Genomic DNA, 25,605 nt, shown 5'->3' with positions numbered 1-25,605 from the left:
GGGAGACAATAATGTAATGTATTAAGAAATAAGATGTAAGGTGTTCAATGTAAATATATGAGAATATATGGGTTTTTATACAAATATTTTTACTGATCAGCATGATCATACGGTTCTGATTCGTTCTATTATTTTTGCCTGCTTTTCAATCGGATGACCATCATGCACCAAATGACGTGGCTCTTCCTGCTTCTATGGTCAAATTCTCTTTTCACTTGGTAAGATTTGGGATCTGGGAAAGTTCCCCTCACCAAATCGCCATGTCCGGATTTTGGATGTCTGTCTAGATGGGCACTCGATTTGGTCTTTGCAAGTTGCAACCTGTGTTTCTGTCGGCTCTTTGAGTCTCTTCAGAGTAACTGTGAAGTAGACTCGAGGAATGGGTGGCTGTTTACCTTAAAAAAAACATGTCTCTGCAAAGTCGCAAGATCATGTATGGGAACTGATACTTGCCTAGTACCGAAAAGTCAAGAAAGTTAAAAGAACTGATGACAGGAAAGTCGGCAACTGAAGCCCCGGTGAACGGCGGTCCTAAGGTAGCGAAATTCCTTGTCGGGTAAGTTCTGACCCACACAAAAGGTGTAACGATTTGGGCTCTATCTCGGAGAGACTCGGGCTGTATTGCTATTTTATTTTTGTCAATTGTGTCTCTAAAAACGATCATTACGATAATTTTGTGCCAACGGAGTTAAATAAATAGCTGGCATCACATTGATCTAGTTATATAATGGGCTAGGGAACTCCCCTGTTTTTGACGGTTGATAAAGCTCCTAGATTGGGTACATTGTCACTCATGATCTAGTATTTTGTGAAAAGATCATTTGGATAGTTAGCTACGTGGATGTTTGGAGAGTCCAATTTGAATAGTCTTTTGAAGATGCTCTTAGTAGGGTTTGCTAATCAACTTGTACTATCATGGGATTACTTTAAATACTCCCGTTGTTCTAAAATATAAGCATTTTTAGACTCTGACACGGTCTTCGAGATGCTATATTGACCAACAATATTTATAAAAATGAGGTGTTTCAAATAAAAAGAATTGCATATTATGGTAGTTTGTTTAATGATAAATCTAGTAACATCAATTTACATGATTGATCTTTTTTATTCTTTTGCTATCAATAGTTAAAGTTAAAAAGTTTGACTTGTTACTATGCTAAAAATGTTTATATTTTGGAACGGAGGGAGTAGATGATTGTTTTAAGAATATCAGAATGAGATCAGGAGGTGAAGATTTTTCTTGTTAATTCTGCACACATCTCGTTCCCTCTGTTCCATTCCTCTTAAATACTCGTAGATGCATGGGCTTTGAGCCACAGTGACATGGATAGCTCAACCTCTTGAGATAGACGATAGTTATGTATTATTTCTACGGTAACACGGATAGCTCAACCTCTTGAGATAGACGATAGATATGTAGATGCATGGGCTTTGAGCCACAGTAATACGGATAGCTCAACCTTTTGAGATAGACGATAGATATAAACTCTTAGGCACTGTTTGGATAATAGGTTAAGAGGGATGGGATTGAAATATGGATATGAGTGAAGGGTTGAGATGAAACGAGATATGAAGAATGAACGGCTAGGATTAAAAGTTATCCTTCTAAAAGGTGGGATAAGATTTCCCATCCCATTATTCAAACTAAGCCATTATCCAAACATAGCCTTAGTTATAAATCTGCTAGAGATCATGTAGATCAACTTCTAATTGATGAATAAATGGTGCATACTATTCGTTTATGCCAGATTTAACTGTCAGGCCGAGCAACCTCCCAAGCGTGATCGCCCGAGCTCCGCCACCACTTGAAAATTGCTACTCCCTCCGTTTCACAATGTAAGACTTTCTAGCATTGCACACATACATATAGATGTTAATGAATCCAAACACATATATATGTCTAGATTCATTAACATCTAAATGAATATGGACAATGCTAGAAAGTTTTACATTGTGAAACGGATGAAGTAATAAAATAACCAACTAAAAGACAAAATGGGAACATATATTATTCTCATTACCCCGTGAAATACCGTGATACATTTGGCACGCGTAAAACTTCCAAATAATGATTGTACAAATCCAACCATCGCTCGGTAATCGATAAAAGAGCTAAAGAACGCAAGAATTATAAGACTGGAGCTATACTGAAAAGAATGTGATGATGATGCTTCAAAAATATAGCATTTTCTTATTGCTGCAATGTGTATCAGAAATCATTGAAAAAAAATGTTGAGCGAGCTCCGTCAGCTAGAAATACTCATGAAACAACGGGATCTAATAAAGGATTAAATGTTGCACAGCCACATAAAGACGAAATGGCACTGTATCTGCAAAATTCTTGGGGCATTAATCCCAGTATTATTAATTAAGAAAAAAAAATACTTGGAAATGCCGATTTAACCTTATTAAGAAAATAAAAAATAATTGGTTACTTTTGTACGGGCTGGAGGTGAAGCAACCAAGCTCCGAGCTGCATGGGAAAGATTTTTCTTGGCCAACCTTTCTCCAACAGAATATTTGAAAGCACGATTAGTACTAACTTTCATTTACAATAGCAGTCTCCTAATGTCACCAAAATTCTGTGACAACTCTGTGAAAAACTTGCCTGCTTCCCATGAAAAACAAAAAGGAAAGACGAATTAAGAGATGGAATCAGTGATTATGTTTAGAGTAAATTTCACAAAACTACACGTTTTATGGTGTAAGTTGCAGAAAACCACACACATTTTGACACTTGGTACTCAAGTACATATACTTTGGTAGTGTAGTTTCACAGAACCACACTATCAATGAATGAATTCACCTGTGAGATGACATGGTTGTTCCACCTAGGATGAGGACGAGGCATCCTATTAATTTCGTGCGATGGTTGGTAATAGGATGCCACGTCCTTGTCCTAAGTGGAACAGCCACGTCATATCACGAGTTAATCCATTCATTGATATTGTGGTTCTGTGAAACTAAACTACCAAAATATATGTACTTGAGTGCCAAGTGTCAAAGTATGTGTGGTTTTCTGCAACTTGGACAACAAAACCTGTAGTTTTGTGAAATTTACTCTTATGTTTAAAACAAATAAAAGGAGAAAACAATGATGGCTAATTGAACATTTAAACTACAGGTCTAAGGATATCAGTACCTCCTACTTGACCATCAAATACACGATGGTCAGCGGACAATGTCAAGCTCATTTTTGTAACCACTGTAGCCTTCTCGGTTCCTGAACAAGTGGACATATCAATATGAGTTAAAATACAAAAGCATTTGTTTTTTAGAAGGAATTACACATGGTCAAGGAAATGTACCATCACTGTCCACCACAGGCTCGATAATCTTATTACCACGCCCAACAGCAAGAATTCCAGACTGAGAAAAATGACAGTAACAATTATCAGCACAGATTCAAGGATCCCATTGCATCGAAGGATAGGAGGTAGAACCTGAGGAGGATTGATGATTGCACAGAAGTGGTCGACTGGGTACATTCCCAAATTTGAGATGCTGCAGAAGCAATGTCAAAACATTCAAATATCAACAGCAGTACAGGATTTCCCAAAAGCAATGACAAAAGGGTAAAATATCACATGCCTGAAAGTCCCTCCCTGAAATTCATTAGGAGCAAGCTTCCCAGCACGTGCCTTTTCAGCCAACTGCTTAACCTACAGTGATGGGGAAAGGAAAACTGATTATATCTCATAACCATAAACATGAAGACTACTTTAAAGGTCGAAAATCAGGAATATATGATAACTGATAGCGAGATGCAACTATCTACTTATAGTCCTGCCTTTCATATACAAAGACTTTTGTCTTCCACTAGACAAAACCCAGGTCTTTCCAGAAATGGTTCTCAACTTTCCAAAGAAAGTCCCAGCAGTCAGGTATCTATGAAAACTGTTGACCACAGATTTTACATTTCTAAATCATTCCAAGACCATGTCTTAAGATAGTTGATTACAAGCGTTACATGTGCCTGTGACATTTCATGCTAAAGAACTTCTGAAACTATGACAGTCAGGTTGAACCTTTTAAACATTCTCTCATACCTCTGAGGATATTGCTGATATAGTCTTTTGATCTGCATTTCTTATAATAGGAGTCATCAGGCCCTAAAGTTGCAAAGGTCATTGTTAATGTGCATGGATAGGCTAATAAAAATTATAAACAGTACTTTTTAATTTTAATACCTTCTCTGTAGCAACTGCGATAGATATATCAACTGAAACACACTTCTGGGCTTGTTCCTTGTCATTGTTCCAGTATGCTGGAAATTCATGAGAAAAGAATAATGATGAGCTATCCATTAGACCAAACAAAGAAGTTGACTTAAACCACTATGTGTAAATTGAATATTCAGTTAGTCCATTTGCAGCAAAAATTCTAAGTTTCTAACATTCCAATGCAATGACATCGTTGGATTCATCCGTTTGGTCGGGCGGTGCAAATCAATAGTGGTTGAGATGATTGTAGTCAGGTGATAGTATTTCTACCCTTTGCCATTCTGTTACGAAATTAGCCTATATCCACCAGTACCACCATGTTATTTGTGAACTGCCAGTAGTATAGCTCATAGTATTCCAACGGTGATGTATCATGTGCGCCTTCTCGGTGCCAACATGCAAATCTCCATCGCATGCCATCTAACAACTTGAGAATGATTCATGTTCACTGACTTTGATCTTGTGGATCTTGTGACATTATCGACACTAGCATATGTAAAAACAATAATGCTGGAAGTATAACTACGGATGATGGTGCATGAGCCCTCCAAGATCAAACAGATTGAAAACTGTCATTACTTGTTCAAGATCAGTGTGGAGATTAAATGTACAGCAAGAAGGGTAACAAGGATTTGCACCTGATATGCTTGCTATTACAATCAAAGATATAGTAACACAACCACCAAGTTTCACATTTGCATGAATTCAGATAAGAATTACCATTTGCTTCTGGTACATTCCGTAAGGCAAGTGCAACAGCCTTTATGACAATGTCATTTACTGAAACTTTAACCCCATGTTGCTCTGAAATATTAGAAAGCATGAGAAAGAAAAAAAACCTTTTCAGGTTAGCTAACCAATCTTCATATATCAAATTAAAGAAGATAAATAGCACACCTTTCAGTTCATTCCTGAAAGCGAGCAAGGGATCCAGTATAACATCTGACAACAATGTAACGTATAATTATGCCAGCACAACCAAGGTATTGCAAAATGTGCATTAGATGAATACACACCTTGTGATAAATATAAATGTGGAGTGGTCTGCTTTGATTCAAGCAACCTTTTTGCAATCACCTACAATATAAAAAAGAACCTGTTGGACACTGAGAACAAGAATAGAAGATGCATCATTCACTATGCATTGTAATGCTATAAACACAAACTTAAGCAAGTTCATTTTCTTAAAGGCTCAACAAGGCAACTATGAGAAAAAGAAAAGAAAATGAATTAATGATAAAAGGCTATAAAATTGACGCCTGAAAGCACAAAGCCAAAGCCAATCTCTAGTTATTACTCCCACTAGTCAAAATAATGTCTTTGGGGATATGCTTCCAATCAAACTTTCAAAGTTTAAACATCAATTTGTTCTTAGATATTTATATTGCATATATGTATATGGCGATCACATGTAGATTGTCTCAAAACATAATTTCCAAATATTATTATTTCCTTTTAACTTTTACAAATATGTGGCAAGAGAAATTAGTGGTCAAAGCTGCATTTTCAGACAATGCCGACATCTAAAACGGCATGCTTTTGTGACCAGTGGCTGTACCAGTTATGCATAGTTGTTCAAAAAAAACTTTACACCACTCTACAGACATCTCTATAGGTAGATGGGGGATAAGCAGAGTTTGGCATGGGCAAGGGCAAAACCATGTCCTCACGAAGGTGATTGCAAGCCTGTCAATGACCTAACGGCCATTTCAACATTTTAACAACTCAAAATGTGACAAACTATGCTATTATATATTAATAACCTAGTAGTATGAAAATTTGTTCTTGACGTTTTAGACTTAATGAACTGAAATTAATTTCCATTAGATCAGCCTTGGATCATGCTTTTAGTCTTTTAGCTTTTCTTCACATGCACAAGATATCATAAAGTGTGACTAGATATTTCATGATGTCTGTTATCATAAAAATAATGAAACAAAGAATACCTTGCGTATCTGACTGTTGGGGATATCTTCGTATGCATCATTTTGTTGTGGAATGGTGACTGATTGAGCTTGGAAATCATGAGTTGGCTGAGATGATGGTGCAGCTGGAGCATTCTTTTGCTTGGTTGAACTTGAGGAGGCACCCAACTTCAATGCAGCAAGAACGTCCCCTTTCAGAAGAGTGCCACGGGGACCCGATGCATTCAGTACAGACTGATCTAGACGATGCTCCTTGATAAGCAATTTTGCTGCCGGGCTTATACGGGTTATTATCGAGCTCTCTTTTGCAGCATACGTTTCAACCTTTTGTGCTTCACTTGCAATTGACTGCTCTTTCTGTTCACCTCCAAAGGAAGCATCAGCAGGTATATTTTTAATATCCTCAAGATCTTCAACCTTCCAATGGATTGTGGATAGTTAGTATGACATTATGCTTGCAAGAACATGGCATGAGTAAACAGTTCATGGCCAAATTAAAAAGAAAATGCACACAAGCCAATGGTGTAAATAAGCAGTTGATTCAGACATAGAAATGAACGGTTCAATGAAATGAAGCTATACCGTGACAGCAATGGGCTGTCCAACCTGAACATCTTTTGAACCTTCAGGTGCTAAGATCTTGGCCAGATACCTGTAACATTGACAAATAGTCACTCAGAAATTTAAAGGGTACGCACAGATTATTTTTGCATAAACAACAAACGGGGTACGGGTACCATTAGTCTTAGGAAACCAAGTGAGGGAAGAGAACAAGGAGTGAAAACGGCTTTTGTGTAAAGAGTGTGTTGCCCCCAGGGTTCATCCATGGATATAGAGAGAGAGATTGGGGGAAGGGAAAATCCTCATTCTGCTCCTCGCTTGCATGGCCCTAACAAGGGTAGTTATTTACATTACGTGTATAATCCATGGCATATTCCCTAGCGTATTCCTTATGTACATTCCATGGGTCTCTAGTCTATTTCCGATGCCCTAGGAATTAAGATGCATATCCTCCAACACAGGTTAAACAAATATTCACGATAAGAAAAGATAGTGTCACAAAAGAAAGGCAAGTGTGAAAAGCTCATAACAAAGCTAAATCCACAATACATCTAGGAGGCTAGGAGAAGAACATCAATGTTTCATTTTGTAAAATGTAAAGCATGTTAGCCAACCATGGTATGCAGGTAGTTACATATAACTGTGATCTGTCATCTGTCATGTTATTCCCATGCTGTAATGGAATAGATTAAACAAAATTGCACTGTGAACATGCTGCCCATTTCCATGTCATATGACAAAAGAGGGAAATAAAGGAATATATCTTCTCAAATTCGCTTCAACATAGAAAAATAGATTGGCTAAACTTGAATGGATGAACAGCAACATGTTTGGATTAGTTAACCAGTAAATCACACATTATGTTCTTTCAAATGGCACGCTGGGAATGGAATTTGATTACGCAGTAGCTGTTGGATAGGATAATGGCTCCGCAACGGTATATTGGACGAAACAATGAGCACTTTTGTCAGATCACCGTTTCACTAACATTAGGTCTCCATATCCGTTTCCCAGAGCCTCAGCATATCCCATTCCTCCAATTAAACATGGGTGCAGATCCATTAGAACCATCATTTCCCAACCTCTAACCCACAATCCAAATGGCATAAAGAAACAGGCAAAAGATTTTTTTCGAGAAAAAAATAGGCAGAAGGGTTATAAGACGTACATATAAAGTGGAAGTTAGAAAAATATGTAATATCTCAATGCTATTCTGGGAGAATCATAACATGTTCTATCACCAAATGGGAATTCTAATGATAAGCACTTATCTGTAGCTACAAAAAACACTAGACTCATGCTTAGCAACGTATATGTACAAGCTAGGAAAAACAACATTTAGTTTGTTACATACTGGATAAATACTACTGTATCCATTCCAAAATATAAGTACTTCCAGAGTTTCACAGAGATTAAGGAGGGGTGAAATTAAATGGGGGATAATTGTTATTGGTTGAGATGAGGGAGTAAGCAGAGAAGTTATTTTTTTTCCTACAAAACACAGGAGAACCGCAGTTCATTATAATTTAAAAATACAAAAGGGCGGAGGGGGATCAAGAAGGGGCCCCTAAAAAACACCCTCAAAACTAGAAAACGCACCACAGTGTTAATTGACCAGATCACCCAGAAACAAACTAAGGGCCTGTTTAGTTGGCAACCTGAGCATTATCCCTAAAAAAATAGGTGGCTGAGTGTTGCGTAGGTTTGGATGATTCATGCATGAGGCATATGCTTGAGAAAAATATGTTTGGTCGTAAAAACAGATTATCTATATCATCTTCTTTGTAAAAACTATGTTTAATCGTAGATCCATATATGTACATGAAAAATGTAAGTATTAATTAGGTATTATTTTTTCCTGTAGTATTTTAACCAGTCCAGTACACTTCCCAATAAAAAGCTATTGGTCTAGGTGCATGATACATATAAAAGAAAGCAACCAGCTGCAGCATGAGATTAGTCAACTACAGTAGTACTCATGGAAGCACTCTGCTCAGCCTGCCGCTGCATGGAGCTCAGGCCACCAAATTTCATCGCCTCAGTCAGGCTAATGAATCTGCCAGAGAGCTCAGGCCAGGCTGGGTATGAAGGAGTTAAGGCACCAACCAAACAAGTTTGTTTTCTCAGGCTTGGCTCTGGCCAGGCATATTTGCATCAGGGTGGCAACTAAACAGCCCCTATGCGTCCAGGGTAAGCAACCGTAGGAGGAGCACATGGTCTCCAGCTAAACACCAAAGGCTACTCTCATTTGCCACTGTTTATAGCACCAGCACAATATTTGGACTGGAGCCATTGAAGACGCAGTCATTTCAGTGCTTAAGCTACTAGAATAATCAACGAGTTCAGTCCCTTTTTCTGGGACAAATTTTGAATGCTATAAGTTGCTATATTTTATGACGGAGGGAGCACTGATTTTAACTAGTTTTTACAAAGAAGATGATATAGATAATCTCTGCCATAGTTCAGTCCCTTTTTCTGGGACAAAGAATGCTATAAGTTGCTATATTTTACGATGGAGGGAGCACTGATTTTAACTAGTTTTTACAAAGAAGATGATATAGATAATCTCTGCCATAGATAACTAGTTTATAGAAGATGATAATACCTAATTAACTAGTTTTTACAAAGAAGATGATACAGATAATCTCTGATCTACGATTAAACGAGTTCAGTCCCTTTTTCTGGGACAAATTTTGAATGCTATAAGTTGCTATATTTTATGACGGAGGGAGCACTGATTTTAAGGAAATAACATGGAAATCTTGCTTCAAGCCAAAGACAAAGCTCAAACAAAGGACATTACCCCTCTTCGAGGCTCTCAAACTCAAGCGTAGCTTTGTCAGTTTCTATCTCACAGATCACATCACCAACTTCTATCTGCAAACAACAGATAACTTTTGATCGAAACTAATATATAAAAAGAAATAAAGAACTCTGAATTGGAAACAAGATGTTTCAATTCTATTATGAAATATCCCAGAGCAAAATCCTAACCTTTTCGCCTTCTTGTTTTCTCCATTTTGCAATGTTACCTTGATTCTAATGAAAAAATATATTAGATTGCCAATGATGTAGAAAGGGGGAACACAATGAGCCATCAGTAAATATTAATATGCCGATGCTTATGTTTTTACCATAGTAGGGGATAATGCAGGCATCCCAACCACCAGATGAGGAGGAAACCCTGTTGGAGAGAGTTAAGGATATATTTAAAGGATATCTTTGTATTACATATTATAACAGTAGAAAAAGGCTTCAAATTTCACTCTCAAGGTCTAGAAACCAACATAATAATATGATATAAGGAAAAAAGGTATGCACTGTTAATTGTGAACTGTCCAAACTATACTAGCATCTTCAGGGCTTATTCGGTTTGGAGGAATTTCAACCCATGGGAATAGGAAAAGTGGAGGAATAGGAATGCATGTACACATCAATCCATAGGATTTTTTCCAAGAGGTTTGAGTAGATGGAAAAATTCCTATGGAAAGGAAAATTTCTTTGATTTTCCTGTACAGCATTCCTACAAACCGAATGACACTCATAGGAATTAATCCTTAGGGATCCAAATCCTTTATTTTTTTCTCCAATAAAAAGACTATTTGTATTTACAGCATTAGGCACAAGGGCCCTGCTCACGTGCTGTGGGACGTATCCAGCTGCTACATGCAGAAACAGTGCCCATGGCCTGCTGCTGCAGCCCAATAAGCTGCTGCCACAGCAGCCGAGCAGGCCCAATAGCTGTATATGAAATACATACTCTATTTTCAAATACAAAAGAACATGTATATACCTAGCCATGCAGGTGCGCAGGGAAGTCGATTAGTTTAAAACTAACGCTGCTTCCGTGTTGTTTGCTTCCAGAACACTAAAGACACCACATAAATGTGCAAAGGAAATAGAATGATACATTAATGGCTTACGGATTGCGTACTTAACTCTACAAATGGATGTACTTTATCAACTAACCTACGCTAATTAGAATAATCGTATCATAATGTACAAATGGATGTCTTGCTTAGCATACCAACTTCTCTTTGCGGCAAGTGAGATTTTTCTCTTGATAATGTTGTGGAACAAACAAGAAGCAAATAAACAAGTAAAACTTCACATGTCCATGTTATTTATGATAAAATATATACATTTCACATATTCAATTGATGCAAGCCATGAGGAGATAAGTTCCAAGTTCCAACAATTGCACTATGACGAGAGCACAGAGTTCCATAAGCCATTAAATATTCTGTCTTGTATAATCTATAGTTGCCTGTGAATACAACGACCTATCCAAGGGATGTACTATTTCAACACATCCACACCAAAGAAGCAATATGCATACTACAATATGCCATATATTGGAAGGATGGGATAACATGATGTACCTGTTGAGGATAACCAACGAATTTCCATGGGAACCTGAAAAGATGGCATATAAGTTACACTGTGGATAAGAAGGGGATAAATCTTTTGGCTAACCTTGTAATGTCTGCCCAGTGACGCTAGATATGAAGGCCTGGAAGATAAACATTCTGTCAAAAAATGTGCAATGCAAAGCTACATGTAACGACATAATAAAGCAGTTGCAACTTTCGCAATATATTTTACCAAGCACATGCCCCAAACTTGGCATCCCAATTCAACAATATTCAATAATGTAATTCAAAGACCAAAATGAATTGGAACATATTAGACACAGGATTGACAGCTAACCCTAGCATCGAATTTGGTGTTCACACGAAGACCAGCAACAATTGAATAATTCTACACGGATCCAGGAGAACAATCAAACAAAACAATCTTGCGACTAATCGTCCAACGTTATACCTTGAAGAAGAAACGCATCGCCCAATGTCCACCAAGGAACCCCTGGCACGTACCAACCTGCGGGATGTCAACACGCGCAAATCATCAAGCAGTGGATCGCCTAACATAAACACTATCCTACCATAAATCGGTAGAATAGCATCCACATCTTACCCGATGAGAAGAGCCCGAATGTTCGCCATCAACCAAAACCCTCATGCAAATTCACCCCCACCTTTGCCCAAAATCCTGACAGAAGATAAACATGGCAGGAAAAAAGAGGTTAGTACCTCCCCAATCGGGGATCGCCCTAGCATGGAAGAATGCGGCAAAGCAGGAGTTGGGATATAATCTAAGCGAGCCAGGTCTAGGCTTACTTCCTAGCTAGCCAAAGGAAGCTACTTGGCTGGATCTCTTCGGGGCTAACCACTTCGGAGGGAAGAGCCGAAGAGGAGAGGAAGAGGGAGAATTCGAGTTGTGTGCCTCGGTGGAACTGGAAGGGGGAAAAACTTGGATGCTCACCCTGTGGCGCTAGCGGAGACGGGGTACAGCGGCACCGGATTTGGAAATCTCAGTGTGATCTGTCTGTTGTCAGGCTTGACCCTTGAGAAGAACATGTGGCCAGGTAGGGCTGGGACTTGTGCCGATCTGGGCCCCTCAACGCAGGCCGCGTTGTGCCGCCAGGTCGCGAGGGCCCAAGCGCAACCCGTCCTCCGCTCCACAAGATGCTGTTAAGGGTGGAGGGCTTGGACAGGAACAACCTGGCCCATCCTCCTGTGGGTCGGGTGGGCCCTTGTTCTGTAGGCATGAAGGGGCGTAATCTCAGCCCTAGTCCATCCTAGCACCTGTCACTCGACCGAGGTCGCGCACAGTATGCCTCTCGCTCGCCTCTGAGCTCGCAGGCAACAACGTATGCGAGATTGAGGTAAAAGAAACGGGAGACAAGGATTTTTATACAGGTTTGATCGAAACCAGTGTTGCCATTATATATCAATATCACACGAGTACACAATATTGATAACGACCTAATCTAATATTGGCGATATTGGAGACATATGTTCGACGGCTAGTAATAGTCCATTTTCTCAAATAAGAACTTGGCAATATTGGAGATAGCTCTAGATCCCTCTTGTCGGCTTTTGTAGCTATGTACTGGGTATATATAGGCTTGTTGGATTGTCTTGGATTCTCTTGTATTGGCCCCATTCCTTCTCCTCCTTGGGGTCTTGTATTTATAGGTCAAATGAGGACCAGCTGTAGTCTTACCTCAGCCACTCATAAAGGTGGGAGGATCGCTAACACTCTGGTCGAGCGAGTACCAGGTGTAGTCATACCTCGACCACTCGTAAAGGTAGGAGGATCACTACTATCTCTTGTCGAACAAGGACCAGGTGTAGTTGTATCTCGACCACTCGTAAAAGTGGGAGGATCACTACAATCTCTGGTCGAGGTACGAACGAGGACCTTGACCACTTTTAGGAGCACTTGAATTGGTTACTAGTTGTGTATCTCATGCGGTTAGCATAACTTCACATACCTTATTAACCAACTTACAAGCATATTGGACACCCGTTCGACACAATACTAGGTGATCAAGCTGATAACATTTGTGTGGAGATTGTTCATACCAACCTTTTCGCAGATATACCAGGCATGACCAGTACTTGATGTGAGACAAGCCGCTAGCTTTTGTTGGTAGGTTTGGTCCTACCAAGGCCGTGTTTAGATTCAAAATTTTTTCTTCAAACTTCCAACTTTTCCGTCACATCAAATGTTTGGACACATGCATGGAGAATTAAATGTGGACGAAAAAAAACCAATTGCACAGTTTGCATGTAAATTGCGAGACGAATCTTTTGAGCCTGCTTAATAAATTCGTCTCTCAGTTTATATACGGAATCTGTAATTTGTTTTGTTATTAGTCTACATTTAATACTTCAAATGTGTGTCTGTATACTTCAAAATAATTTTGGCACACGAACTAAACACAGCCCAACTCTCATTTGTTGGTAGATTTCGACCTCTGCCTATTAGGGTGCTCGGTCTCTGAGCGGACACTGAATTATTTTCTAAAAAAATATTTTCTAGAAGGCAATATATATAACAGAGAAGAGAACAGGGGCGGATCCAAATGGGGGTTCTAAGTTTGGGTGAAGAAACAAACTGTTATTACTTGAATTATGAATTAAGAGAGGTTTAAGGCTATCAAATTAAGGAGGAGGAGGAGAAGAGCTTCTTCCAGATCTAGAAGAGAAGCTAGTAGGGTTGACGAACGCAAGCAAATTCCAGTCCCGGTGGGGGTGGGGGTGGGGTGGGAGAGAGAGAGATGAATCAGAAAGAGGACGCACCAGGATCAGGATCCCTCCCCTCCGCTGCTCGCCAGATGGAGATCGCCGCCCGGCCCTCCCCTGTTCAGCCGCGACGCGACTCGTCTTGGCGGCGGCGGCGCGAGAAGGAGCGGAGGAGACAACGAGAAGGAGACGGGAGATTTCTTTTTCTTTTACGCGATACTCCGCCCTTCTCTACTTAACACTAAGACTAGAGACACACGTCCTATTAACCGTGGGATCGGGAGATCGGACGGTGTTGAGGGAGCCCATCGCACGCGCGACCCCATCGGCCCATCGCGCGAATCGCTTCTCCCCACAAGGCCAGATCGTGCTAGTGATCCAACCGCCGACGCCGCGTCCACCTCCTCTTCGCCTCCGCCGTCGCGCTCCCTTCATCCACCCCGCCTCCCGGGTATGTGGAGGGTTGGCTAGGGGGCAGGGTGGTGCACCGGGGATGGAGGAGCTCGCGGAGCTCCCTGTCCACCGCCTCCGCCGACGCCCCACCCAGGTATCTGTTCTTCCTCTCCTCCCCTCACGCGCCGCCGCGGATGCCCTTGCCGTAGTGTTTGTCTCGCCATCGTGTCGCCCGAGCAGGGTGGAGTGGGCGAGGCGCCTCCTGCCTTGCTTTCTTTTAATCGGGTGTTCGATTTTTTTCCTCACAGGAGCAGGATTGAGAACGACAAGACAAGTTTCGATTCGTTTGTTCTCGAGGTGTGTGTTTGTTACCCAAACCCTAGATTTCATCTTCTCTCCCTTTCAGTTTCAATCTATGTATGTTCTTGCAATAGCTTTGGTTTTGTTACGCTTGAACGATCTGTGCCTTGTTGATTTCAGTGAGACCGATGCTAGAGTCACTTGAAGCAAATGGAGTTACTGATTTTCCCCATAGGAGATTGAGGCTGTTATTTCCAAATCTTAGGTTCGGCTGTAAATTCTGAACAACTGATGCGATTTTCCATTGGATGACATCGAATGTACCCTGATTTCTGAGATGCTGGGCTTCACAGCTCACTATCGATACTGAGCATTTCTTCGCGGTGATACTGACGTTGCAATCAAGTAGAAATAACCTGTTAGCTAAAGCTTGCCTCAGCTCTGCCTCCCTTAATTATTTGTAATATGCATTTATCTGAACCAAATTTAAATAGCAAATCTGAGTAGGTTTCTCTGTTATTCTAGACATACTCATGGTTCATATTGCTTTCTATCTTTGTTTCAGTTTTACTGCTTATATTATACATAAAGTTTTTATGCTTTTGCTTGCCAGATGAGGGACAATGTGTTGACCTGAAATTTTACGCACTCCGACCTCCTCCATCGGCTGCGCTGCCGCTCAAACTATGCCACCGCCGTATCGACAGGAGCCGCCAGCCGCTCCACCTGCGCCGTCATAGGGATCCTCCGACCGACCTCCTCCGTCGGCTGCGCTGCCGCTCCACCTGCGCCACCACCGGATCGACGGTAGCCACCTGCTTCCCCCCTCCCCTACACCTCCACCTGGTATGGTGTCCAACCTAACTTAAAGCTGATGGACATTGTTTGGTTTTACCGTCTAATAGTGCTAAATCCTCCCTATATATCTGAATAGTTCATCTGTCTCTTACGGAAAAAAAATGCATGCTTTCTTGCGGCTCTATCTATAGTTCTATACAGTGTTGAGGTAATTTGAACTGATGGAGAATGCATTTCATATGTGGATATTTGTCAGTACATTTGATGCCATCGTTATAAAATCTGTCTTTTTCTGCTATAGCATCTACTCCTTGGATATGTCTGTGTGTTTCCATCTGCATTTTAATCTCATTTCAGTTTACAAATGATTATTTTGGTTCCTCTGAATTGTCTAGGGATAAATTGATTGAGCAGCTTCAAAGTAGACGCCTTCCTCCACATCTCCGCTCCGCTCTCTCCCCTTCGACCACCACCACCGTCGCACACCGTATCGCCTCTCTGCTCTCCCCAGCGGCTGCGAATCGATCCCGGCTGGACGCGACTAGGTTGGCGACTAGACTCATCCCTCATGCCATCTACCTCTCCAATATAATATAGTTCTAGGTAAGTTCTGCTGAATGCATATGCTGCCATGTTTTATCTTCATAATAACAATTAATATATGTTGAAGCATCACGTAAAGTTGAAAGTCATCCTAATAGAATAAATATATGAGAAATTACCTGAATGGCAACTCAGAGGGTAAGGTTGTATTCTTTACATGATGTCGCGTGCACTATATTTGACACGGTAGATCAACAACAATTAAACTATACTTTATCAAAATGACAAAGGAAGATGGTTAGTCCAACTATAATCCATCCTCACTTAAAAGATTAACCTTTTCTGAATAGTGCTTTCAATATTATCCAAGGTTAGTAATGAACTCTTTTCAACTGACAGTATGCATACTGGATAAGTGAAAAAATATTTTTGAAGGGCTACTAAAGCACACTTTCTATGGCAAAATGGCAAGACTCTGTTTCAAAAAGTATACTTGGTTGCTTCTAGAAGTAATAATTTATATATAGTTTTGTTCCTATAACTGTTTAGGATAAACTAATTTTGTTCCACCACTGATTTGATCTCATTGGTTCATTGCTTCCAATTCCATAAGGAACATGTTAGGTGGTTATTGACAGCCACAACACTAGATATAGTGTGTTTTAGTGCTGCAATCTAAATTAACATGTTCATATCATTTTGTATATCCTCAGTTCTCTATTGCCTCTCTCAGACAGAATAGGATGAATTTCATCCTATTTCATAATCTATTTACAAGAACAAGATGAGCAAGCAGCTAATCATTTTGTTAAAATGGACATGCAGAGATTCTTTATTTTTTCTGTGGATATGAATTGAATGAGGGTAATATTAATATCTTATTGATGTTCCCAGAAATGTAGTGCGCAATTGTCATACAAATGAATACATTTTTTTGATATGAGGCGGCATGGTGTGGAGGCGTAGGTCAACATGAGTACAATAGTCTGCCCACTATATGTTCATTATAGTGTTTTGCCTTGATAAGAAATTTTGACCATGCTGACCATTTATTGTTTTTTACAGGCATCTGATTTTTCGGTGGTCAAGGATGGAGGTGAGGAACTTCAACGAGAAGCTGGTTGAATAAAATTTCTACCTTATTACTGAGTACATGACCATGCATTGCTATGTCGATCGTTATTAGTGAAGGGGGTGCTACAAGCACTTTGTTTTCTTCTTTGTGATGAATTTGATATTGTTCCCACCAATACTTAGGTAAACAAGGGCGTGTACTTGTGCTTCTTCTAAAACTTAATGAATGGCTGCCTCCACTGCTTGAGGTAAAAAAAAACTCTTTAGTTGTTGCTTTATAAAAAAAAAAATTCTATGTTGCCATCGATTCTTGCTATCACGGTGAAAGGGCCAGCTAGCAAGAACAACACTTACATAGATGTATTATACTCAAGATCCTTTCGTGATTGTTTGAAAATTATATTCATGGTTATTATTTGACTTGATTCTTATTTTCATGGTTTTAAACACATGCACTAAAATCAGCTTGGAGGAATGGGATATAAGCAGGAGTTTATGTATCCAAAATATGTAATCAGACTCTGGGATATGCTGTAAATTTGAGCTGGTCTGCCTCTGTTCATGGGTTAAAAGTCATGGATGCTGGTGTTAGCCAGATGAAATAGCATCATTGCGCTGTACTGTATCAGGATTTTCCCTTGAATCCTGGATTTGCTATTTTGTTTTGCTTCCCTCAAACAATTGTATCTGATGTTATGATCTGATATATCATAGTTTGAACGTGATACACAGGTATAGTATAGTATAAGCTGCAGTGCCAGATTTGGACATCTTCAGTTATGGGACTTGATAAAGCTTGGAGATCATCTCGGTGAACGGGAGGATGTTGATCCATGCAGTTGTGGGTTCACCTGTGTTCTGTTATACAACTAATATGCAGTGATAGATGCACTGTAGTATATCATCGTCAGATCTTCCTTCAAAGTGGATGGGAGCTATCTGTGCAGATAGGTTGACAAGAAATTGCACGCCATGTTCAGATTTCAGAATTAATACATGTGCAAGTTTCAGACTATTAAAGTTTAGAACGATTTATGCATGACATCACACATTACTAGCTTAATTTATCTCAAAACGCAGGCCTGCACAAGCCCAAGTTTTAGCTCCAAACCATAAAACTGCAAAATTTTGTTTGCCATACAATCTGACTATATTCTAATTGCATACTTTCTATAATTCGCTCCCCAAATGCAGTCTATTATCAATTTTTAAATCCATTGTATATGCTTTGCAATTTAGATTGTCCAATTCATAGTGTTATAGTTGATTGACATCATTTGAATGTTTTTAAAGTAACTATTATTGTATTCACAAATACATTTACAGAACAGTAATGCACAAGTTTATTGTGTTTTCACGTTACTTAAGACCCGTTGCAACGCACGGGCATCAAACTAGTATCTCAATATTTTTACTATTTTAAAACTAGCCAGTACTATTTCTTTATATAATTGGTGGCCCACATATCATCAATACTTAAACGATTGTGTCGACAACAAATTCCTCGTACCACCAGCAACCGCTGCCAACTCTACGCACCACCATCACCGCTCTTTCTCCATGAGCCACCATTGTTCCTCCGCTTTGCCTTTACATGTGTAGCCTTACCCTCTAGTAGCCGACATGTCTTTTTCTCCTCTCATATCGTGATGCACACTATTGTTATCATTGCCGTTGAGGTCGGGAATATTGGGTTTATAGGGACTTTGGGAGGCAGGAGCTGACCTGATGAAGAGCGAAGGCGCTATATCCAGGCTCCTTGCAAGATCTATCGGTTGTTATGATTGCCGTTGAGGTCGGGAATGTTAGGTTTGTAGGGACTTTGGGAGGCAGGAGCTGAGCTGACGAAGAGCGAAGGCGCTATATCCAGGCTCCTTGCAAGATCTATTGGTTATCCAACTGTTGGAGGGAAAAAGAAAATGGAGAGAGAGAGAGAGAGTTAATGTGCGGAGTGATTGCTGAGTCACCGAACTTGGAGATGGATAGAATAAGGTGGTCCAAATTGAAATGTAAAGTTAGCTATTGTTTAAATGAAAAGAATGGTTAAAGAATAACATTATATGGAAACTTTTAAGAATTTTTAAGAATACATAGTATGGACTGTAATTTACTACCTTTGTCAAAAAAAACAAATCTAAAACTGGTGTGGCACATTCTAGTACAACAAATCTGAACATATGCATGTCTAGATTCGTTTTACTAGGATGTGTCACATCCAATCCTAGGTTGGTTTTTTATGGGACGGAGAGAGTACTTTTTTTTTCTCTAGCAGAATTAAAGATAATTGTCCATTACCCGATAGTCTCGTGAAATGCTAAGTATGGTTGGGCCGGTGAACTTAGCTATAACTAATAATCTCATGATATGTTGCATGCATGATGATACAGACTTCTACTAACACGGGCTGATTAATTATGGTTAGATAGATTCCGCTAAAAGATGATAAAAATAATACCATCATTTTTGCTCCATAATAAAGCATTCGACTATGGTCTTCTTTTCTCATTGCATGATATATGATGACTACATTAGTAGGTATATCCATAATTCTTTCATATTGTTTTTTATTTTCTACATATATGTTAATTTGGACGAATATTTTTCTCATAATTAAATAGATAATAAATCATTTTTCCATATTTCTCCTATAAAATGAGAATAGGGCATTTTATAATTTGAAAATTATATTATAAGTGTATGTAATTTAATGTGTAAGATGTGGACCATAAAATTTAACTTTTTCTAAAAATACCGCATCATAGTAGATAGGTAGTTAACCGAACAACCATAAAAAATAAAGACAATCCATTGTGTATCACTGATTTTGTCCCTGCTCTACAATATGTCGTTGGGTTTGTCAAGTTCTAATATGGCATCACATTTTGCTTAACTTCTATGATATACCATCGTTGTCTAGTTAACCTCCGTTAGCATTGTACTCCTTCCGTTTTACAATGTAAGTCATTCTAGCATTTCCCACATTCATATTGATGTTAATGAATCTAGACATATATATTTATCTAGATTCATTAACATAAATATGAATGTAGGAAATGCTAGAATGACTTACATTGTGAAACGGAGGAAGTACAATTTTATCATACAGATTGTAAAACTTACAAAGTTTGAGATGGGCAACTTCTCTGCCTAGTTTATAATATGATATTTCGTAATTTTCGGCCAAATTTTGGAATTTTTTTCCTAGGGATATTTCAATTATTAGGACAAAATTATACATTACTACCGGAATCTAAATGGACGGTGACGGTATATTATAGAATTTAAGCAAAATACAATGACATATTGTAGAACTTAACAAACTCAGTGGCATATTATAGAACATGGACAAAGTCAGCGGCACACGATGTTTTCTCTCTAAAAATATAATCTAGTTAAATTTTTTCTTTTTTTATTCAAAACAAAACATCTTTTGCCTACCTAAAGGCAAAATTTGCTACAAGATACTCAAAAAACATGTAATTGGTTGGGAGACACAGCAAAAACGTGACATGACTGATGGACACTACAAAAATTATGTAATTGGCTATAGGACAATGAAGGCAATATTTTATAATTTTTGGGTCAAAAGAGGTGAGAAATTTTTCGAAATGGTGAAATTGCCCCTGGCGCCATCTTCCCCCACTCGAAATCACAAAATTTTTGTAGCTGGGAGCAGCTGCTGGTGAGGTAACTGGCGGCGGCGCCTGCGCGGAAGGAGCGGCAGACGGAGCGGAGGCGGACGTGGTCAGGGAGGGATGAGAGGTGGAGGAGCATGAGCCCTGGCAGGTCCGTCGAGAGCCCACCACAGTGACGATGGCTGCTGCGCCGCCGCCATCCTCCTCCTTATCGTCGGTAGCGGCGGCGGAGGCATGGAGCGTGAGCAGGAGTTGGCCGTGCACGAGGCTGTGGCAGCGCTTCGTGTCAGGGGCAATCTCGCCATTTCAAAAAATTTCTCACCTCTTTTGACTCAAAAATTATAAAATATTACTTCCAGTGTCCTATAGCCAATTACACAAATTTTATAGTGTCCATCAGCCGTGTTACTTTTTTTTATGTCTCACAGTCAATTACATATTTTTTTTTAGTGTCCTGTAGCAAATTTTGCCTTACCTAAATACGTTCAAAGAAACAAGTAAGAAAAAGAGGAGGCTAGTCACTAGCTAGCCCAAACATATGAGGGTGCTTGCTCAGATCCATGGTATGGTATATACTCACATTAATCGATAATATATCAATATTATTAAAATTGTTCTTTGTAGTAAATGGTGTGAAACTAAAAACTTTAACTTTATATTCTTCTATTGTTCCATCTTCTTCTTGTTTTCTCATTCTTATTTATTTTTTGATAATAATATTGCTACAAACAGCGCTATTACTTACACATGAATACTACTCCCTCCATCCCTAAATATAATGGATTTTGGTTGAATATGACACATTCTAGTACAATGAATCTAGATATAAAGCCTGTCCAGATTCACTGTACTAGAATGTGTCACATCCAACCAAAATCCGATATGGAAGGAGTAGCGGCTAGCTCACGTGTGTGTGCTCCGTAATATATATTATCTATGTTTTTACATGAGGAAACAATAACTATTATCTTTGTTAATCAGCCCCAAATGTAGCTCCAAACCCTAGCCGAGCAAGCAAGCAGCGGCGACGACGGCGGCACCGAGGGCTTCGTCGTCGGCGCAAGCAGCGAAGCCAGTGAAGCAAGCAGCGGCGGCAAAGGAGCGAGCAGGGCCTCAGCGTCACACAATGAGCGGCGACGGCGGCACAGCAAGCGGCAGTGCTGGCCGCGGAGCAAGCAGTGGCGGGGTGCCGGCGGAGCAAGTAGCAGCGGTCGCGTCAACGGAGGAGCAAACAGAAGGTAGCAGAGGGCCAGAGGCGAGCTTGTCGCAGCGCCGCAAGTTCTCTGAGCAGCGGCGACAAGCTCTAGCGCCATCTTTTCTTTTCTTTTCTTTTTGAGTAAATTTCATAAAAGAGTAAAGTTCATCACCGATTCGTAAACTTTTACCGCTGTATCATTCCGATCCCTAAACTCGCAAATCGACCGTTCAGATCCTCAAACTTGTTCGATTATGTCATCCCGGTCCCTAAACTTGCAGATCACTCATTTAGGTTCTCCAACTTGTTCAGTTGTGTCACCCCGGTCCTTAAACTTAGATTTGAATATCATCTAGGTTAAATAGGACGGTCTAAAGACTTTATATTTAAAAATAATTTATAACTTTTTCATGTGAACTCTAATAAAGACAAACTTTATATCAAACTTGTAGCCCTCGACGCGATCTACAACTATGTAGTTGAATTTTTTTATTTTAATTCATTTTTTGTCCCAAAATGTAATTTTAAAATTAAAATTTCAAAATCTATAAACATGCAACAATATTTTGGGACCCTAAACAGTTTTAATTCAAAAACTTTTCAACTACAAAGTTGTAGGTCGCGTCGAGTGCTACAATTTTGATATAAAGTTTGTCTTCATTAGATTTTGCATGAAAAAGTTATAAATTATTTTTTGATATAAAGTTTTTTGACCGTCCTGTTTAGGGACCGGAGTGACACAACTAAACAAGTTGGAGGACCTAAACGAGTGATCTGCAAGTTTAGAGACCGGGATGACACAGTGGAACAAGTTTGAGAACCTGAACGGTCGACTTACAAGTTTAGGGACCGGGATGACACAGAGGTACAAGTTTAGGGACCAGTGATGGACTTTACTCGTAAAACTACATATATTTGAACTAAATTATGAAAAAAACTGCAGATTTAAGAATGTGTTTCACAAAACTATAGATTTATCATCAAACATTTCACGGAACTACATATTTAATGCACCGTATCACAAAATTATATATATATTTAGTGGTGAAGTTATCAAAGATGTTTTAGAGTTTAGATCCATAGCATTATTGTTGGTGCAACATAACAATGTTGAAAGGTAAATTGGTTGAAAATAACAGAACATGAAAGGTATACTGGCGCAACATACCAGTGGCTCTGCTTTGGAACTCCTTTAGATTATAATCCAACTCAATTCAATTCGAATTTTGAAGTTTGAGTTTTAAGAATTACATTAGATATATATATTTTTACTTGTATTCTTAGCAGTCATACATACAACGGGCACCAAAAGTAACAAAAAAAAAACACATAAAACCAATCTTAAAATAAAAAAAATAAAATTCAAAATCAGCTTTGGATTATAATGCAGAGGAGTGCCAAGCAGGGTTTAGTATGCTGCAAAAGTATTTGGTATTTGCCCGGTGTAATGAAATCCCATTTGATTTATTTGATAGGATGTAGTATATAACCAGCTACATATCTTATTAGTGTGCTAATCTATGTTGTAAACCCCGGTCCAAGGTGCAAAGAAGTGTAACCATGTGTGATGTTAGTATATGAAAATATAGGCTGAGCCTTAGTTTATTGTAAAACTTTGGTTATTTAAGGTGGCATAGTGTGAAATTTACTCGTTAATCATGCAAAGTCCCAAGTACTGTGCTCCTCTCTCTGCCTTTATCATGCAAAGTCAGATGAAGTCTGCGAGTAGAGTAGGGGATAACGAAGCATCTCCTTTTACATATGTAAATTTCGGGCCAAATTAGATGATGGGTATAGAATAATGAGCATCATATCCATGCATCAATCCTTTCGTTCTCCCTGGTAAAAACTGTTGGTGCTGATCAAATTCTATTTCTAGACCTACTTAATTAACACTGCCAACTTGGTTAACAAAAGTACTCGTGCTAACAAAAGCCAGTATGCATGGGACAATGAGAATATAAGCCGAAACATTAGAACAGGTCCATTTCACCAACTAAAGCTACTACTGCTACTCTCACTCACACTACTGTCACCAACCTTATCTACAAATTAAAACGCTGAAAGCATCATATTCCTCTAATCACTAGTTATATATATATATAGTTTGTCCCCTAAGAAGAACTTTTGATTATTCTCTGACAATTGTGAATTTCTTGGTCAGACGATGGCACAGGCGTTGGGATTCTCCTCGCTGAAGATGGTGGTGAGGCGGTTGGCGTCCGTGGCGAGGCTGTAGATGCCCTCGCGCACCGGCGTTGGGTAGCACCACCGGTACTCGCCGGAGAAGTACTCGTGCCGCCGCGGGGTGCCCGCCGAGCCCAGCATCTCCCACCGCGCCAGCGGCGACGGCGCGTACGCGTACCTGCCGTGCCCGTGCCCGTGCGCCGCCGTGGAGTACGGCTCGGCGGCAGCGTCGGCGGACGGGTAGTGCTGCTGGTGGTGGAGCTGGCCGCCTCCGCTCGCCGCCGCCGCCGCCGGTGGTGCGTAGTGCGCGGCGGGCGGCGGCGCGTCGGTGGGCACCGGCTCCGCCCCTGCCGGCGCGAACCGGACGCGCTTGTTCTTGGACTTCTTCTTCTTGCGCTTGCCGCCGCCGGGCCGAGGCGACGCGGCGCCGTACGTCGCGCCGGGCATGGGCATGGCTACCACGGCGTGGGCTTGCATCGGCTCCGGGCGCATGGCGTTGGCGGTGGCGAAGGCCACGGCGCGTGCGGGCGCGGCCGGGCTGACGTAGCACGTCTGCGCGGCAGGGTAGGCCGTGGCGCCGTAGTAGTCCATCCTCTCGCCCCGCATGCGTCCTTGCCGCCCTTAATTAATTTCACCATAAAATTTTGCACAAAATAACATCGCATCAACTAGCCAAGCTTAATTTGCATCGGAAATTAATTCTCACTTGCAAATTTTACATATATGCATGTGTACATATATAATTAATCAACATATATGTATCCGGCTGGATTATTATTGCTAGTAATTTAGCATATGTGAAGTGATAAGTACACTTACCTCTGCACTTGAAGACTCTAGATATGAACCTGCCCAAGAGAGAGCAGCTGCTGCCCATCTGCCTCTGGTCCGGTGCCATCATCTCCATGGCCATCTCTCTCGCCGCCGCCGACCTCTCACCTGCATACATCATCTGTGACTGCATGCCGGCCTGCTCTATATTGGAACAACCTACTTGTATGAACAAACAAACTCCTCAATTGATATGCAAACTATCCCTCCCCTACAATGCTAACAAAGCGAGTGAAGCTACTGATCTTTAAGCTAGCTGGTACATGCAGTGCAGCAAGGAACTCAATCTACAACATGTGTAGTAGTGAGCTATAGTTAGTGATGGAGAATCATCAAATATGTATCAGTCTCAGAAATTCAGAACGGTCTCTGGCTGCCTAACTACCTATATACTATGTAGCTAAATGCAGCATTAAGAATGGTCCATTATTCCATGCATGGATTGCATTGCTCAAGGGGAGTATGAAGGAAGGAAGGAAGTGGAGTCAGAATATATGCTTCGGGAGATATTTCAATTCAGCTGAGAAAAAAAGCGACTTTGCATGGGATCTATACTTGTTCTACCTATCTGGTCTAGGAAGAGGAATAGATGGAAGCACAAAAGCATGCGGTCGACTCGATCTTGAGTCGTCGTCTATCTGTCTGATCTATACAACGGCAGTTAATCCCCTGTTTTGTGCTTACTAGTCGTCAACCGATGCGTTGCACGGTCTATTAGTATTGACAGTAAAAATTTAAATTCTAATTAAATGTGTGGATTGCCTTTTGAAATTATAGATACTCAAATTAAAAAAAGTCCACGTCAATTACAACTTCTTAATAATAATTAAAACACTAAAATTGAGA

At 40.1% G+C, this 25,605-nt stretch overlaps 2 protein-coding genes and 2 long non-coding RNA genes across 7 annotated transcripts; 2 read left to right on the top strand and 2 right to left on the bottom strand.

Moving 5' to 3' along the window:
* Window positions 1-2,162: 2,162 nt before the first annotated feature.
* Window positions 2,163-14,011, bottom strand: LOC127776032 (dihydrolipoyllysine-residue acetyltransferase component 1 of pyruvate dehydrogenase complex, mitochondrial). 2 transcript variants are annotated; one of them, XM_052302350.1, is made up of 20 exons: window positions 13,861-14,011; window positions 11,687-11,761; window positions 11,534-11,590; window positions 11,186-11,222; window positions 11,092-11,125; window positions 9,844-9,893; window positions 9,704-9,748; window positions 9,513-9,586; window positions 6,731-6,800; window positions 6,170-6,565; window positions 5,240-5,300; window positions 5,121-5,165; window positions 4,944-5,027; window positions 4,191-4,267; window positions 4,050-4,112; window positions 3,592-3,662; window positions 3,444-3,504; window positions 3,309-3,369; window positions 3,143-3,223; window positions 2,163-2,608 (listed from the first exon to the last, which is right to left on the bottom strand). In XM_052302350.1, the coding sequence occupies exons 2-20, from the start codon at window positions 11,713-11,715 to the stop codon at window positions 2,550-2,552; spliced, it is 1,455 nt and encodes a 484-aa protein (XP_052158310.1). In that variant the 5' UTR covers window positions 11,716-11,761; window positions 13,861-14,011; the 3' UTR covers window positions 2,163-2,549. The 2 variants fall into 2 exon arrangements, with proteins under 2 accessions (XP_052158310.1, XP_052158311.1); XM_052302351.1 differs by lacking the exon at window positions 13,861-14,011 and adding an exon at window positions 12,035-12,262.
* A 97-nt stretch (window positions 14,012-14,108) lies between these two features.
* Window positions 14,109-14,761, top strand: LOC127776034 (uncharacterized). The gene is made up of 3 exons (XR_008018098.1): window positions 14,109-14,350; window positions 14,505-14,555; window positions 14,677-14,761. It is a non-coding gene; the product is annotated as an uncharacterized LOC127776034 (long non-coding RNA).
* A 349-nt stretch (window positions 14,762-15,110) lies between these two features.
* On the top strand, window positions 15,111-18,123 carry LOC127776033 (uncharacterized). 3 transcript variants are annotated; one of them, XR_008018096.1, is made up of 4 exons: window positions 15,111-15,303; window positions 15,690-15,897; window positions 16,903-17,159; window positions 17,377-18,123. It is a non-coding gene; the product is annotated as an uncharacterized LOC127776033 (long non-coding RNA). The 3 variants fall into 3 exon arrangements; XR_008018097.1 differs by having other exon boundaries at window positions 15,111-15,342; window positions 17,644-18,123; XR_008018095.1 differs by having other exon boundaries at window positions 15,111-15,342.
* A 5,525-nt stretch (window positions 18,124-23,648) lies between these two features.
* Window positions 23,649-25,220, bottom strand: LOC127775989 (uncharacterized). Its single transcript, XM_052302303.1, has 3 exons — window positions 25,001-25,220; window positions 24,748-24,918; window positions 23,649-24,548 (listed from the first exon to the last, which is right to left on the bottom strand). The coding sequence occupies exons 2-3, from the start codon at window positions 24,890-24,892 to the stop codon at window positions 23,902-23,904; spliced, it is 792 nt and encodes a 263-aa protein (XP_052158263.1). The 5' UTR covers window positions 24,893-24,918; window positions 25,001-25,220; the 3' UTR covers window positions 23,649-23,901.
* Window positions 25,221-25,605: the final 385 nt, after the last annotated feature.

Source organism: Oryza glaberrima, chromosome 6 (genome assembly GCF_000147395.1).
Source record: "Oryza glaberrima chromosome 6, OglaRS2, whole genome shotgun sequence".
In the NCBI taxonomy this organism is placed as follows: domain Eukaryota; kingdom Viridiplantae; phylum Streptophyta; class Magnoliopsida; order Poales; family Poaceae; genus Oryza; species Oryza glaberrima.
Note: the sequence above shows the minus strand (reverse complement) of the source record. Positions and strands in the feature narration are given on the sequence as shown.

Bases quoted from the DNA above. Each gene is read 5' to 3' on its own strand.
- LOC127776032 (XM_052302350.1), bottom strand. From the start codon at position 11,715: ATGGCGAACATTCGGGCTCTTCTCATCGG. The intron at 11,223-11,533 runs GTATAACGTTGG...TTTATCTTCCAG, and splicing joins CGATGCGTTTCTTCTTCAAG to GCCTTCATATCTAGCGTCAC. The intron at 11,126-11,185 runs GTTAGCCAAAAG...CCATCTTTTCAG, and splicing joins CACTGGGCAGACATTACAAG to GTTCCCATGGAAATTCGTTG.
- LOC127775989 (XM_052302303.1), bottom strand. From the start codon at position 24,892: ATGCAGTCACAGATGATGTATGCAGGTGAGAGGTCGGCGGCGGCGAGA. The intron at 24,549-24,747 runs GTAAGTGTACTT...AAATTAATTAAG, and splicing joins TAGAGTCTTCAAGTGCAGAG to GGCGGCAAGGACGCATGCGG.